The 17530-nt window shown below is 42.8% G+C and overlaps 1 protein-coding gene across 1 annotated transcript in view; it reads right to left on the bottom strand.

The window, feature by feature from the left end:
- LOC311124834 (syndetin-like) overlaps window positions 1-17530 on the bottom strand; it is a 287319-nt gene that overhangs the window by 258765 nt on the left and 11024 nt on the right. The window contains exons 3-4 of the mRNA XM_084158339.1: window positions 17084-17206; window positions 896-967 (exon numbers count right to left, since the gene is read on the bottom strand). Coding sequence (XP_084014465.1) covers window positions 896-967; window positions 17084-17206 — 195 coding nt within the window. The remainder of the gene's footprint in view (window positions 1-895; window positions 968-17083; window positions 17207-17530) is intronic.

The following is a 17530-nucleotide window of genomic DNA, read 5'->3' as shown; positions in this document are numbered from 1 at the left end:
ATGACGAAAATGTAAATGTAAAATGTAGAATGTAATGGCAGAATCTGTTGAAGGCCAGCAGCAGTGGGAGGTGGTTGATCTCTGGCTCCCTCTTGAGTCATTTGTGTGGTCTTAATTATTTAATCACTGTGTGCTTAAATCATCAGACAAGCTCAGTAGCCTACATATAGTTTATTGTATTAAAACACATTGGGTGTGTTTATATATGGAAAAATACACATTTAAAAATTTCGACCAGTCGATTGGTCCAAAGAATAGACGACTCTTGGTCGACCAAGATTTTGTTTTTGTCAGGGACAGCCCAAATTCCCTGTCATGTGAAATCCATAGATTCGGGCCTAATGAATATATTTCAATTGACTGATTTCCTTATATGAACTGTAACTCAGTAAAATCTTTGAAATAGTTGCATGTTGCGTTTATATTTTTGTTCAGTATAATAACTCACTGGGCCTGCAGCAGATACACTACCGGATACAATACACTAACTAGAGTTTTAAAGCCGTCTTACTGAATATAACATGCTAATATCCACTTGGGACTGGTGAACAGGTGGAGTTTGCACTTCTCCAATATGCAATTAACAGGAGTCGACAGTACATACATTGCCATGCCCAGGCTGAAGCAATAAGCTTAGGCTTCACAGAAATTATATGAAATATTAAATTGGTGATTATTTATGTAGTTCTGTTAGGCCTATTCAGGTGTTACATAGCAACATACTGTATTTAACTATTGAATTCCTTGTTTTGAACACGGAAGATGTTGTGTCGGCCTTCAAAGTGCACTGATACAGTAAAATGACATAGCTATTATCACCATAATTCAAATGAGGCAGAAGTATCTGTGGGAGTGACTGTGACCCTATGCTGTTCATGTCATCTCCTCCACTCACCGCTGCCTGTTGTCTCTTCAGTTTGTCTCTGTACTCCTCCAGCTCCTGCAGGTTCAGCTCAGGTGGGAGTTTCTGTCATAAATACACAATAAAAGCATTGTTACAACACAAGAATACAAAGCCCATACCAATAACTTTTTAGAAGAGAAAAGCAATTTTGTAGAACGCAGCTTTGGTGTGTGGAGTGAACCCCCTGCCAGAAAACAAATCAAAGTTGTTTTATCATGGAAACCGAACTGAAATCCAAATGCCAGCAGCTCAGAGCTGTCTGGGATTTTGTTTGATTTGATTATTTTAGAGGCTAATCCTAATTATTTTAGTTTTTCAGCTTCGGCTCTCTAGTTCGCCATTTTTCAAAGAGCTTCCACTGTCTTCCGTCAACTAACTTCCTCTTTAAAAAGTAGAGGAAAAAAGTGGCAGAATTGTATTCCACAGATGCTTAGATGCATAATACATTTAATTAAAATCGGGGAGCACTACTTTATCGGTAAACAAACAAGGGGAACAACAGCAGCGAAGAAGCCCAGAGGATGATGGGTAATTGCTTTCCTCTTGGCTGAAAGTCTCATTTTCTAATCTGAGAGGTTGTTGTGTTTGCGACACTCGGCTAAATCTAATGAGATTTCACACCCTTCCTCTGCGAGTGGATAATCCATCAATCTGGAAGTCATCGGCATGTGAGCAGAAGATGCCAGAGTGACGCTAGAGTAGATAACGCCCCATCAAGGGGGGAGAGGAGTCCCCCATAACGACTTTGGGAAACAGGGGGAGGAGGTGTAGGCGGGGAGGCCCCAAGTCACTGTAACTAGTTAGTGTAGACCCCGCGGCCACTTCCAACCCCACCACCTATGCCCCTTTTGAGCCAGGAAAAACCCTGGATGAGAATTTGTTATGGGAGGTCCAAGCCTGTTACATGGCATATGTCTCACTCTCCCTGAGGTATGTGGTGGTGGGGTGTCTTGGTCTCTGGGCTAAGTGGTGATGCACGGTAGTAGTCATCAAAACAAACTAGGATCTATTGGACTGCATGGACAAATACAGCTGCAAGCATTGATTTGGAATTAAACATGTATTAGAATAAGATAATAAATGATAGAATAGCTTGTGGCTTTCGGGCTATTTGTCCCAGTGGCAAAAATAGCTATGTATGGGAGAGTGGATAGCAATTCCCTTGTTGTGGCGTCCTTGGGGTCTCTAGTGTACAGTAGGACTAACTAAATAACTAACTCACCTCCAGCTTGTTGTGTCCTTGGGGTCTGTACACAGTACTAAGAATCTGTCCCAAAAGGCATCCTATTCCCAACATATTGCACTACTTTTGACCATAGCCCTATGCTCTACGTAGGGAATAGGGTGCCATTTGGGACACATTTGGGACACTCCGCTCCAGCTTGTGCTGCAACATGTGAAGGTGCTATAAGGGGAGATTGGGCAGTGATTCCCTTGGCTTGGTGTGTCTTCTGGGTCTGTAGTGAACAGTGGGCATAACTAACTAGCCTAACTGTTTGACTCACCTCTAGCTTGGTGTTTCCTCTGGATCTGTACAAAATGGTTCTTTGGGGTTCTATATAGAACAGTTTGATTCTTTGGATGACATTAAAGAACCCTTTACTAAAAAAGGTTCTATACAGTGCATTCGGAAAGTATTCAGACCCCTTGACTTTTTCCACATTTTGTTACATTACAGCCGTATTCTAAAATGGATTACATTTTTACATTGATTACATTTTAGTCATTTAGCAGACGCTCTTATCCAGAGCGACTTACAGTTAGTGAGTGCATTCAATTTTTATCATTTTTTCATAATTACAAAACAAAAACAGGTTTTTAGAAATTGTTGCAAATTTATTAAAAATAAAAAACAGAAATACCTTATTTACGTAAGTATTCAGACCCTTTGCTATAAGACTCGAAATTGAGCTCAGGTGCATCCTGTTTCCATTGATCATCCTTGAGATGTTTCTACAACTTGATTGCAGTCCACCTGTTGTAAATTCAATTGATTGGACATGATTTGGAAAGGCACACAACTGTCTAGATAAGGTCCCACAGTTGACAGTGCATGTCAGAGCAAAAACCAAGCCATGAGGTCGAAGGAATTGTCCATAGAGCTCCGAGACAGGATTGTGTTGAGGTACAGATCTGGGGAAGGGTACCAAAACATTTCTGCAGCATTGAAGGTACCCAAGAACACAGTGGCCTCCATCATTCTTAAATGGAAGAGTTTGGAACCACCAAGAATCTTCCTAGAGCTGGCTGACCGGCCAAACTGAGCAATCACGGGAGAAGTGCCTTGGTCAGGGAGGTGACCAAGAACCCGATGGTCACCATCCAACCTGACAGAGCTTGAGAGGATCTGCAAAGACGAATGGGAGAAACTCCACAAATACAGTTGGGCCAAGCTTGTAGCACCATACCCAAGAAGACTCGAGGCTGTAATCGCTGCCAAAGGTGCTTCAACAAAAGTACTGAGTAAAGGGTCTGAATGCTTATGTACATTATATTTTTCAGTTTTTTTATTATTAATACATTTGCAAAAATTTATAAAAACCTGTTTTTGCTTTTTCATTATGGGGTATTGTGTTTAGATTGGTGAGGGGAAAAAACAATTTAATCAATTTTGGAATAAAGCTGTAACGTAACAAAATGTGGAAAAAGTCAAGGGGTCTGAATACTTTCCGAATGCAGTGTATGTATACCCAGTGGAGGCAAAGAACATTTAGGGTTCTATCTACCCCAGCGTGTAATGGGGATTTTAGAAAACAACAGCTAACAAAGGCTAACCCAGTCATATCAATCTCTGAAATGACAGCAAACATTCCCTTTTAATTTGTTTCAGCTGTTTTGCATTGACATCTATATTAATATTAATGATGCTTCTGCATAATTTTGCCTAGTCAGAAAAATGTATGTGCTGGTGCAAACAAAATTCTATCTAGAAGCAAGATTAAATAATGTTTAATAAAAGCATACAGTCTTAGATTTAAAAAAAGGGTTCTATATAGAACCTTTTGGTCAATTCAAAATATAACTGCCATTCAAAAACCAACTGCCATTCCAGCATGACCACACAAGAGGACAGTGGTTAAACCAACTTGCCACTAGCCTACTAATAAGCACGTTATTTTTCAATGTATTAAGGTAATCAACATTGATTATTTAATTCAAATATATGCAGCCAAACTAACTGCTAAACAGAAAAGGCTAGGCTACTTTAATTTGCCATTTTACAAGCTAGCCAGCTAACTCTTTCAAAAAAATATTTATATTATGGGATATGCCAAACAGAGCTACAGATCTGTCGACCCAGCCTGACATTGGCTATGAACCTTTTATACTGGCTATGAACAAGTTATACTGTTAGCACTGAGGTGGTTTTAGGAAGCCAAATGTGTGCAGCTCACCCTGCACTATCAGCTTAAACATAAATATCACTCATGTCTACCTCTGATAAGCCTCCCAGCAATAAAAACAATCAAGAATCCCAGAAGTGCTACATATAGCCCACATTAACATATGTAGCCTAAGAAACAAGGTCCATGAAATCAATAACTTGCTAGTAACAGATAACATTTAAATACTGACTATCTCTGAAACTCACTTAGATAATACCTTTGATGATACAGTAGTAGAAATACATGGTGATAACATCTATAGAAAAATAAGAAATGGAGGATGGTGTTGCGGTTTATATTCAGTCATATTCCTGTAAATGCTGTTAATGTAATATGGCTACAGGTTCACCTACAGTGGGGAGAACAAGTATTTGATACACTGCCGATTTTGCAGGTTTTCCTACTTACAAAGCATGTAGAGGTCTGTAATTTTTATCATAGGTACACTTCAACTGTGAGAGACGGAATCTAAAACAAAAATCCAGAAAATCACATTGTATGATTTTTAAGTAATTAATTTGCATTTTATTGCATGACATAAGTATTTGATACATCAGAAAAGCAGAACATAATATTTGGTACAGAAACCTTTGTTTGCAATTACAGAGATCATACGTTTCCTGTAGGTCTTGACCAGGTTGGCACACACTGCAGCAGGGATTATGGCCCACTCCTCCATACAGACCTTCCCCAGATCCTTCAGGTTTCGGGGCTGTCGCTGGGCAATACGGACTTTCAGCTCCCTCCAAAGATTTTCTATTGGGTTCAGGTCTGGAGACTGGCTAGGCCACTCCAGGACCTTGAGATGCTTCTTACAGAGCCACTCCTTAGTTGCCCTGGCTGTGTGTTTCGGGTCGTTGTCATGCTGGAAGACCCAGCCACGACCCATCTTCAATGCTCTTACTGAGGGAAGGAGGTTGTTGGCCAAGATCTCGCGATACATGGCCCCATCCATCCTCCCCTCAATACGGTGCAGTCGTCCTGTCCCCTTTGCAGAAAAGCATCCCCAAAGAATGATGTTTCCACCTCCATACTTCACGGTTGGGATAGTGTTCTTGGGGTTGTACTCATCCTTCTTCTTCCTCGAAACACGGCGAGTGGAGTTTAGACCAAAAAGCTCTATTTTTGTCTCATCAGACCACATGACCTTCTCCCATTCCTCCTCTGGATCATCCAGATGGTCATTGGCAAACTTCAGACGGGCCTGGAAATGCGCTGGCTTGAGCAGGGGGACCTTGCGTGCGCTGCAGGATTTTAATCCATGACGGCGTAGTGTGTTACTAATGGTTTTCTTTGAGACTGTGGTCCCAGCTCTCTTCAGGTCATTGACCAGGTCCTGCCGTGTAGTTCTGGGCTGATCCCTCACCTTCCTCATGATCATTGATGCCCCACGAGGTGAGATCTTGCATGGAGCCCCAGACCGAGGGTGATTGACCGTCATCTTGAACTTCTTCCATTTTCTAATAATTGCGCCAACAGTTGTTGCCTTCTCACCAAGCTGCTTGCCTATTGTCCTGTAGCCCATCCCAGCCTTGTGCAGGTCTACAATGTTATCCCTGATGTCCTTACACAGCTCTCTGGTCTTGGCCATTGTGGAGAGGTTGGAGTCTGTTTGATTGAGTGTGTGGACAGGTGTCTTTTATACAGGTAACGAGTTCAAACAGGTGCAGTTAATACAGGTAATGAGTGGAGAACAGGAGGGCTTCTTAAAGAAAAACTAACAGGTCTGTGAGAGCCGGAATTCTTACTGGTTGGTAGGTGATCAAATACTTATGTCATGCAATAAAATGCAAATTAATTACTTAAAAATCATACAATGTGATTTTCTGGATTTTTGTTTTAGATTCCGTCTCTCACAGTTGAAGTGTACCTATGATAAAAATTACAGACCTTTACATGCTTTGTAAGTAGGAAAACCTGCAAAATCGGCAGTGTATCAAATACTTGTTCTCCCCACTGTACCTCACCTAAAGCCCATTCTTGTTGGAAGTTGCTATAAATCAGTGTAAACAGTCAGTATCTGGATAATATGTGTGAAATGCTTGATAATTTATGTGATATCAATAGAAAGGTACAGTTGAAGTCAGAAGTTTACATACACTTAGGTTGGCGTCATTAAAATTTGTTTTTCAACCACTACACAGATTTCTTGTTAACAAACTACAGTTTTGGCAAGTAATTTTTCCAACAATTGTTTACAGACAGATTATTTCACTTATAATTCACTGTATCACAATTCCAGTGGGTCAGAAGTTTACATACACTAAGTTGACTGTGCCTTTAAACAGCTTGGAAAATTCCAGAAAATGATATCATGGCTTTAGAAGCTTCTGATAGGCTAATTGACATCATTTGAGTCAATTGGAGATGTACCTCTGGATGTATTTCAAGGCCTACCTTCAAACTCAGTAAAAGTATAAACACCATGGGACCACGCAGCCGTCATACCGCTCAGGAAGGAGACGCGTTCTGTCTCCTAGAGATGAACGTACTTTGGTGCGAAAAGTGCAAATCAATCCCAGAACAACAGCAAAGGACCTTGTTGGAGAAAACAGGTACAAAAGTATCTATATCCACAGTAAAAACGAGTCCTATATCGACATAACCTGAAAGGCCGCTCAGCAAGGAAGAAGCCACTGCTCCAAAACCGCCATAAAAAAGCCAGACTTCGGTTTGCAACTGCACATGGGGACAAAGATCGTACTTTTTGGAGAAATGTCCTCTGGTCTGATGAAACAAAAATATAACTGTTTGGCCATAATGACCATCGTTATGTTTGGAGGAAAAAGGGTGTTGCTTGCAAGCCGAAGAACACCATCCCAACCGTGAAGCACGGGGGTGGCAGCATCATGCTGTGGGGGTGCTTTGCTGCAGGAGGGACTGGTGCACTTCACAAAATAGATGGTATCATGAGGAAGGATAATTATGTGGATATATTGAAGCAACATCTCAAGACATCAGTCAGGAAGTTAAAGCTTGGTCGCAAATGGGTCTTCCAAATGGACAATGACCCCAAGCATACTTCCAAAGTTGTGGCAAAATGGCTTAAGGACAACAAAGTCAAGGTATTGGAGTGGCCATCATAAAGCCCTGACCTCAATCCTATAGAACATTTGTGGGCAGAACTGAAAAAGCGTGTGCGAGCAAGGAGGCCTACAAACCTGACTCAGTTACACCAGCTCTGTCAGGAGGATTGGGCCAAGATTCCCCCAACTTATTGTGGGAAGCTTGTGGAAGGCTACCCAAAACATTTGACCCAAGTTAAACAATGTAAAGGCAATGCTACCAAATACTAAATGAGTGTATGTAAACTTCTGACCCACTGGGAATGTGATGAAAGAAATAAAAGCTGAAATAAATCATTCTCTCTACTATTATTCTGACATTTCACATTCTTAAAATAAATTGGTGATCCTAACTGACCTAAGACAGGACATTTTTACTAGGATTAAATGTCAGGAATTGTGAAACACTGAGTTTAAATGTATTTGGCTAAGGTGTATGTAAACTTCTGACTTCAACTGTATATTTTCTGGGTGACCTAAATATTGACCGGCTTTCATCAAGCTGCCCACTCAAGAAAAAGCTTCAAACTGTAACCAGTGCCTGCAAACTGGTTCAGGTTATCAGTCAACCTACCAAGGTATTTACAAACAGCACAGGAATTAAATCATCCACATGTATTGATCACATCTTTACTAATGCTGCTGTAAAGCAGACCACTATAGTCCCCGTGCCCAAGGACTCTAAGATAACCTGCCTAAATGACTACCGACCCGTAGCACTGACGTCTGTAGCCATGAAGTGCTTTGAAAGGCTGGTCATGGCTCACATCAACAGCATTATCCCAGAAACCCTAGACCCACTCCAATTTGCATACCGCCCCAACAGATCCACAGATGATGCAATCTCTATTGCACTCCACACTGCCCTTTCCCACCTGGACAAGAGGAACACCTACGTGAGAATGCTATTCATTGACTACAGCTCAGCATTCAACACCATAGTGCCCTCAAAGCTCATCACTAAGCTAAGGATCCTGGGACTAAACACCTCCCTCTGCAACTGGATCCTGGACTTCCTGACGGGCCGCCCCCAAGTGGTAAGGGTAGGTAACAACACATCTGCCACACTGATCCTCAACACGGGGGCCCCTCAGGGGTGCGTGCTCAGTCCCCTCCTGTACTCCCTGTTCACCCATGACTGCATGGCCAGGCACGACTCCAACACCATCATTCCGTTTTCCGACGACACAACAGTGGTAGGCCTGATCACCGACAACGATGAGACAGCCTATAGGGAGGAGGTCAGAGACCTGGCCGTGTGGTGCCAGGACAACAACCTCTCCCTCAACGTGACCAAGACAAAGGAGATGATTGTGGACTACAGGAAAAAAAAGAGGACTGAGCACGCACCCATTCTCATCGACGGGGCTGTAGTGGAACAGGTTGAGAGCTTCAAGTTCCTTGGTGTCCACATCACCAACAAACTATCATGGTCCAAACACACCAAGACAGTCGTGAAGAGGGCACGACAAAGCCTATTCCCCCTCAGGAGACTGAAAAGATTTGGCATGGGTCCTCAGATCCTCAAAAAATTCTACAGCTGCACCATCGAGAGCATCCTGACTGGTTGCATCACCGCCTGGTATGGCAACTGCTTGGCCTCCGACCGCAAGGCACTACAGAGGGTAGTGCGTACGGGCCAGTACATCACTGGGGCCAAGCTTCCTGCCATCCAGGACCTCTATACCAGGCGGTGTCAGAGGAAAGCCCTCAAAATTGTCAAAGACTCCAGCCACCCTAGTCATAGACTGTTCTCTCTGCTACCGCACGGCAAGCGGTACCGGAGTGCCAAGTCTAGGTCCAAAAGACTTCTCAACAGCTTCTACCCCCAAGCCATAAGACTCCTGAACAGCTAATCATGGCTACCCGGACTATTTGCACTGCCCCCCCACCCCATCCTTTTACGCTGCTGCTACTCTGTTAATTATTTATGCGTAGTCACTTTAACTCTGCCCACATGTACATATTACTTCAACTACCTCAACTAGCCGGTGCCCCCCGCACATTGACTCTGCACCGGTACCCCCCTGTATATATAGCCTCCCTACTGTTATTTTATTTTACTTCTGCTCTTTTTTTCTCAACACTTTTTTGGTTGATGTTTTTTTAAATTCACTGTTGGTTAAGGGCTGTAAGTAAGCATTTCACTGTAATGTCTGCACCTGTTGTATTCGGCGCATGTGGCCAATAAAATTTGATTTGATTTGATAAAGTAGTATCCAAATCCATCGGATGTAGTAATCATAAAATAGTAGCCATATCTGGGCCTAATCTAGTGTATAGGAGGTCATACAATACGTTTTGTAGTGATTCCTATGTTGAAGATGTAAAGAATATTTGCTGGTCTGTGGTGTGTAATGAGGAGCAACCAGACGCTGCACTTGACGCATTTATGAAATTGCTTATTCCAGTTACTAATAAGCATGCAGCCATTAAGAAAATTACTGTAAAAAAAAAAGATTTTTTTATTTTTTTATTTCACCTTTATTTAACCAGGTAAGCCAGTTGAGAACAAGTTCTCATTTACAACTGCGACCTGGCCAAGATAAAGCAAAGCAGTGCGATAAAAACAACAACACAGAGTTACATATGGGGTAAACAAAACATAAAGTCAAAAATACAAAGAGAAAATATATATACAGTGTGTGCGAACGTAGTAAGTTATGGAGGTAAGGCAATAAATAGGCCATAGTGCAAAATAGTTACAATTTCGTATTAACACTGGAATGATAGATGTGCAAAATATGTGCAAATAGAGATACTAGGGTGCAAATGAACAAAATAAATAACAATATGGGGATGAGGTAGTTGGGTGGGCTAATTTCAGAATGGCTGCTTACAGGTGCAGTGATCGGTAAGGTGCTCTGACAACTGACGCTTAAAGTTAGTGAGGGAGATAAGAGTCTTCAGCTTCAGAGATTTTTGCAGTTCGTTCCAGTCATTGGCAGCATAGAACTGGAAGGAATGGCGGCCAAAGGAGGTTTTGGCTTTGGGGATGACCAGTGAGATATACCTGCTGGAGCGCAGACAACGGGTGGGTGTTGCTATGGTGACCAGTGAGCTAAGGTAAGACGGGGATTTGCCTAGCAGTGATTTATAGATGACCTGGAGCCAGTGGGTTTGGCGCCGAATATGTAGTGAGGGCCAGCCAACAAGAGCGTACAGGTAACAATGGTGGGTAGTATATGGGGCTTTGGTGACAAAACGGATGGCACTGTGATAGACTACATCCAATTTGCTGAGTAGAGTGTTGGAGGCTATTTTGTAAATGACATCGCCGAAGTCAAGGATCGGTAGGATAGTCCGTTTTACGAGGGCATGTTTGGCAGCATGAGTGAAGGAGGCTTTGTTGCGAAATAGGAAGCCGATTCTAGATCTAACTTACTTTTGATTGGAGATGCTTAATGTGAGTCTGGAAGGAGAGTTTACAGTCTAACCAGACACCTAGGTATTTGTAGTTGTCCACATACTCTAGGTCAGACCCGCCGAGAGTAGTGATTCTAGTCGGGTGGAGCAGCGTTCGGTTGAAGAGCATGCATTTAGTTTTACTAGTGTTTAAGAGCAGTTGGAGGCTACGGAAGGAGTGTTGTATGGTGTTGAAGCTCGTTTGGAGGTTTCCAGGTTTGGTGTCCAATGAAGGGCCAGATGTATACAAAATGGTGTCGTCCGCATAGAGGTGGATCCGAGCTTCACCAGCAGCAAGAGCAACATCATTGATATACACAGAGAATAGAGTCGGCCCGAGAATTGAACCCTGTGGCACCCCCATAGAGACGGCCAGAGGTCCAGACAACAGGCCCTCCGATTTGACACATTGAACTCTATCTGAGAAGTAGTTGGTGAACCAGGTGAGGCAGTCATTAGAGAAACCAAGGCTATTTAGTCTGCCAATAAGAATGCGGTGGTTGACAGAGTCGAAAGCCTTGGCCAGGTCGATGAAGACGGCTGCGCAGTACTGTCTTTTATCGATCGCGGTTATAATATCGTTTAAATCCCCGTGAATTGATGAGGAATTGAAAAATTGTATGGTTGAGAGGGATGAGGCAAAAGGAATGGCAAATAAGTCTGGCAACACAGCCAATTGGCAAACATACTGTAAATTGAGAAATCATGTGACTAAACTGAATAAAAAGAAGAAGAAACTATCCTATGAAACATACATGATATATAGAAAGCTTTGGAGCACCTTACATTAAACTTTGGTCAAAAAGGCAAACTCAAAATCCATGCATAACTGACCAAATTATGAAAGACAAGCATTGTCATTTTGAATTCCGTGAGTGTGGAAGAGGTGAAATAATTATTGTTGTCTATCAACAATGACAAGCCACCTGGGTCTGACAACTTGGATGGAAAATTACTGAGGATGATAGCGGACGATATTGCCACTCCTATTTTCCATCTCTTCAATCTAAGCCTACATGAAAGTGGGTGCCCTCAGGCCTGGACGGAAGCAAAAGTCATTCCGCTACCCAAAAATAGCAACGCACTCTTTACTGGCTCAAACAGCCGACCAATCAGCCTGTTACCAACCCTCAGTAAACTTTAGGATAAAACTGTGTTTGACCAGGTACAAAGCTATTTATTATTGGAGCCAAAGCAAAGAGAGAATCTGAACGCACATTTTAAATCACGGGCAATTAAGAGAAAATACCAGTTAGATAACCTAGGTGTCAAGAGGCACGGAGGCAGCCATTGTTATTATGCCCCCTGCCTCTGGAGTAGCCTGCCAGAGAACATGAGGGGGGCCAAAACTGTGGACATATTTGAAAGAGATCTTAAAACACACCTTTTTAGCTTTGCTTTTCCTTAGGGTGCTTTTCTAGAATTTCAGTTTTTATTGTTATTATTTTGTTTTTTATCCTCTTATGTTTGTTGTGTAGTGTTTTTTATTTATTTATGTTTTTTTCCTGTGAAACGCATTACGTTGCATTCATGTCTGAAATGTGCTATATAAATAAAGCTCGATTTGATTCACAGTAAACAAATTAACAACAGATATTCAGCACGTTTATAGCGAAGGGCAAATTACTGATGATTGGCTGAGAGAAATTGATAATAAAAAGTGGGAGCTGTTTTGTTAGACTTCAGTGCAGCTTTTGACATGATTGATCATAATATGCTGCGGCAAAAACTTTTGTGTTATGGCTTTACATCCCTGCTATATTGTGGATCGAGAGTTACCCGTCTAACAGAACACAGAGGGTGTTCTTTAATGGTAGCCTCTGCAACATAACCCAGGTAAAGTTAGGCATTCCCCAGGGCAGCTGTATAGGCCCCTTACTTTATTCAATCTTTACTAATGACCTGCCACTGGCTCAACACTATACATGTCAGCTACCACAGCAAGTGAAATCACTGCAACACTTAAAGAGCTGTAGGTCAGTTTCAGAATGGTATTTGGGGAAAATCATTCACTAAACCCTAAATCTCAACTAAATATTGTAACTGATTCAATACATTTAATGAAGTGCTGCTTATAGCCTTTATATGAAGGGCCTACATCTATCAACTTTCACAGTGAATGCTTTTGTTCATATGTTTTGTGTGTATGAATTGAATATCGGCAAATGCATCAGTAAAAAATATTGTGCCTATTTAATATAACCCTTGCCGTTAAGAGATCGCAAAGCAGCATACAACTGACCTAAACGTTTGGAAATTATAAGATCACTTTCGCATCCATAGCCTTAAAATGCATCTCAAGTGCAAGTGCACTGTTTAGCTCACATCTGAATCCTGGGGGTTATTTAGGATGTCTACTGCGGATCGCTAAAATATCCTAATGATTATGATCACACTTCCTCAATTCAGATATTATGGTGACACTATACCAAAGATGGTTTGGTATGGTTAAGAAACTTGGGAACCAAGCTCGAGATATCAGTGTAGCCTGCTATCGCCTGGACTTGTTGAAATATCTTCACGCCTAGAAAAAAAACTCCAGGCCTCCGTCATAACTGTCAATTTATTGGGGGAAAATTAAGAATTTGGAATTGGCAGTTTGGAAAAAACTAATCCCGTCTGAATCGTCCTCTGGAATAACGGACATTCTGGGGTAATAACTACATAATCAACATTCTCTAGTAATATTAGTCCCGTGCGAATAGGGCTTAGCCTAATTGTCTAAGAAAATTGAGGAGAGCGCAAATCCCAACTTAATAAGGCCTATAATCAATAGCCTAACTGTTAAATTTGCCTGGCTTAATAAATCATTCATATATACAATACCAGTCAAAAGTTTGGACACACCTACCTACTCATTCCAGGGTATTTCTTTATTTTCTATATTTTCTATATTGTAGAATAATAGTGAAGATATCAAAACTATGAAATAGCACATATGGAATCATGTAGTAACCAAAAAAGTGTTAAACAAATCAAAATATATTTTATATTTGAGATTCTTCAAAGTAGCCACCCTTTGCCTTGATGACAGCTTGAACCTTTTTTTCTACGCGTGTAGTGAACAGTGGGCCTAACTAACCTAACGTGGCCCCATGTAGCTCAGTTGGTAGAGCATGGCGCTTGCAACGCCAGGGTTGTGGGTTCGATTCCCAGGGGGGCCAGTATGAAAAAATATATATATATGCACTCACTAAATGTAAGTCGCAATGGATAAGAGCGTCTGCTAAAATGACTAAAAAACTTTACAAAAAAAACTTTTAAAAAACTAGCCTAACTAACTATCTGACTCACCTCCAGCTTGTTGTGTCCTCTGGGTCTGTAGTGAACAGTGGGCCTAACTAACCTAACTAGCCTAACTAACTATCTGACTCACCTCCAGCTTGTTGTGTCCTCTGGGTCTGTAGTGAACAGTGGGCCTAACTAACCTAACTAGCCTAACTAACTATCTGACTCACCTCCAGCTTGTTGTGTCCTCTGGGTCTGTAGTGAACAGTGGGCCTAACTAACCTAACTAGCCTAACTAACTATCTGACTCACCTCCAGCTTGTTGTGTCCTCTGGGTCTGTAGTGAACAGTGGGCCTAACTAACCTAACTAGCATAACTAACTATCTGACTCACCTCCAGCTTGTTGTGTTCTCTGGGTCTGTAGTGAACAGTGGGCCTAACTAACCTAACTAGCCTAACTAACTATCTGACTCACCTCCAGCTTGTTGTGTCCTCTGGGTCTGTAGTGAACAGTGGGCCTAACTAACCTAACTAGCCTAACTAACTATCTGACTCACCTCCAGCTTGTTGTGTCCTCTGGGTCTGTAGTGAACAGTGGGCCTAACTAACCTAACTAGCCTAACTAACTATCTGACTCACCTCCAGCTTGTTGTGTCCTCTGGGTCTGTAGTGAACAGTGGGCCTAACTAACCTAACTAGCCTAACTAACTATCTGACTCACCTCCAGCTTGTTGTGTCCTCTGGGTCTGTAGTGAACAGTGGGCCTAACTAACCTAACTAGCCTAACTAACTATCTGACTCACCTCCAGCTTGTTGTGTCCTCTGGGTCTGTAGTGAACAGTGGGCCTAACTAACCTAACTAGCCTAACTAACTATCTGACTCACCTCCAGCTTGTTGTGTCCTCTGGGTCTGTAGTGAACAGTGGGCCTAACTAACCTAACTAGCATAACTAACTATCTGACTCACCTCCAGCTTGTTGTGTTCTCTGGGTCTGTAGTGAACAGTGGGCCTAACTAACCTAACTAGCCTAACTAACTATCTGACTCACCTCCAGCTTGTTGTGTCCTCTGGGTCTGTAGTGAACAGTGGGCCTAACTAACCTAACTAGCCTAACTAACTATCTGACTCACCTCCAGCTTGTTGTGTCCTCTGGGTCTGTAGTGAACAGTGGGCCTAACTAACCTAACTAGCATAACTAACTATCTGACTCACCTCCAGCTTGTTGTGTCCTCTGGGTCTGTAGTGAACAGTGGGCCTAACTAACCTAACTAGCCTAACTAACTATCTGACTCACCTCCAGCTTGTTGTGTCCTCTGGGTCTGTAGTGAACAGTGGGCCTAACTAACCTAACTAGCCTAACTAACTATCTGACTCACCTCCAGCTTGTTGTGTCCTCTGGGTCTGTAGTGAACAGTGGGCCTAACTAACCTAACTAGCATAACTAACTATCTGACTCACCTCCAGCTTGTTGTGTTCTCTGGGTCTGTAGTGAACAGTGGGCCTAACTAACCTAACTAGCCTAACTAACTATCTGACTCACCTCCAGCTTGTTGTGTCCTCTGGGTCTGTAGTGAACAGTGGGCCTAACTAACCTAACTAGCCTAACTAACTATCTGACTCACCTCCAGCTTGTTGTGTCCTCTGGGTCTGTAGTGAACAGTGGGCCTAACTAACCTAACTAGCATAACTAACTATCTGACTCACCTCCAGCTTGTTGTGTCCTCTGGGTCTGTAGTGAACAGTGGGCCTAACTAACCTAACTAGCATAACTAACTTGCTCCTCCGCACACTCCACTGGCTTCCAGTTGAAGCTCGCATCTGCTACAAGACCATGGTGCTTGCCTACGGAGCTGTGAGGGGAACGGCACCTCCGTACCTTCAGGCTCTGATCAGTCCCTACACCCAAACGAGGGCATTGCATTCATCCACCTCTGGCCTGCTGGTCCCCCTACCTCTGCGGAAGCACAGTTCCCGCTCAGCCCAGTCAAAACTGTTCGCTGCTCTGGCACCCCAATGGTGGAACAAGCTCCCTCACGACGCCAGGACAGCGGAGTCACTCACCACCTTCTGGAGACACTTGAAACCCTACCTCTTTAAGAAATACCTGGGACAGTATAAAAGTAATCCTTCTACTCCCCCCCCTACCCCACCCCCACAAAATTTGTTTTATATATATAAAAACAAATGAAAATTAAAAATACTCTAGAAATAAAAAAATAGAAAATTATTTAAAATAAAAATTGTAAAGTGGTTGTCCCACTGGCTATCATAAGGTGAATGCACCAATTTGTAAGTCGCTCTGGATAAGAGCGTCTGCTAAATAACGTAAATGTAAATGTAACTATCTGACTCACCTCCAGCTTGGTGTGTCCTCTGGGTCTGTAGTGAACAGTGGGCCTAACTAACCTAACTAGCATAACTAACTATCTGACTCACCTCCAGCTTGTTGTGTCCTCTGGGTCTGTAGTGAACAGTGGGCCTAACTAACCTAACTAGCCTAACTAACTATCTGACTCACCTCCAGCTTGTTGTGTCCTCTGGGTCTGTAGTGAACAGTGGGCCTAACTAACCTAACTAGCCTAACTAACTATCTGACTCACCTCCAGCTTGTTGTGTACTCTGGGTCTGTAGTGAACAGTGGGCCTAACTAACCTAACTAGCCTAACTAACTATCTGACTCACCTCCAGCTTGTTGTGTCCTCTGGGTCTGTAGTGAACAGTGGGCCTAACTAACCTAACTAGCGTAACTAACTATCTGGCTCACCTCCAGCTTGTTGTGTCCTCTGGGTCTGTAGTGAACAGTGGGCCTAACTAACCTAACTAGCGTAACTAACTATCTGACTCACCTCCAGCTTGTTGTGTCCTCTGGGTCTGTAGTGAACAGTGGGCCTAACTAACCTAACTAGCCTAACTAACTATCTGACTCACCTCCAGCTTGTTGTGTCCTCTGGGTCTGTAGTGAACAGTGGGCCTAACTAACCTAACTAGCATAACTAACTATCTGACTCACCTCCAGCTTGTTGTGTACTCTGGGTCTGTAGTGAAAAATGTGGCCTAATTAACTAGTCTAACTAGCCAAACTAACTAACTCACCTCCAGCTCGTGCTGCACCATGTGGAAGGAGTCGTTGGAGTAGTAGATCTCCTGGATGCTGTTAATGATCTCCTGCTCCGCCTGGGAGTCGACGGGCTGCTCCCTCATCTCCCTCAACTCCTCCTGAGATACCAGAGAGTGGAGGTGGGAAAGGGAGAGGGGGTAGAGAGAGAAAGGGGGAGAGAAAAAGAGAGAGAAATAGATGCATCAGTAAGGTCATTAACACTACAGCGGGAAACATCCGGCGGTTGCTGGGACACCCTTGTGGGAAGGAAGGAAGCGGAAGCTCTGTGAGAGAAGATAACTCTCCAGAATATCTCTGGGAACAAGTGGAGGATCTATTGGTTTCTCAGAGCCCATCCACTGGTCTGATTAACCTTCACAACACCTATTTCACCACATGTACACCAGAGATGTAGGGTCTGACAGTTAGGCCTATATCACATC

Source organism: Coregonus lavaretus (genome assembly GCF_964263955.1).
Source record: "Coregonus lavaretus genome assembly, chromosome: 3".
Taxonomy (NCBI): domain Eukaryota; kingdom Metazoa; phylum Chordata; class Actinopteri; order Salmoniformes; family Salmonidae; genus Coregonus; species Coregonus lavaretus.
Note: the sequence above shows the minus strand (reverse complement) of the source record. Positions and strands in the feature narration are given on the sequence as shown.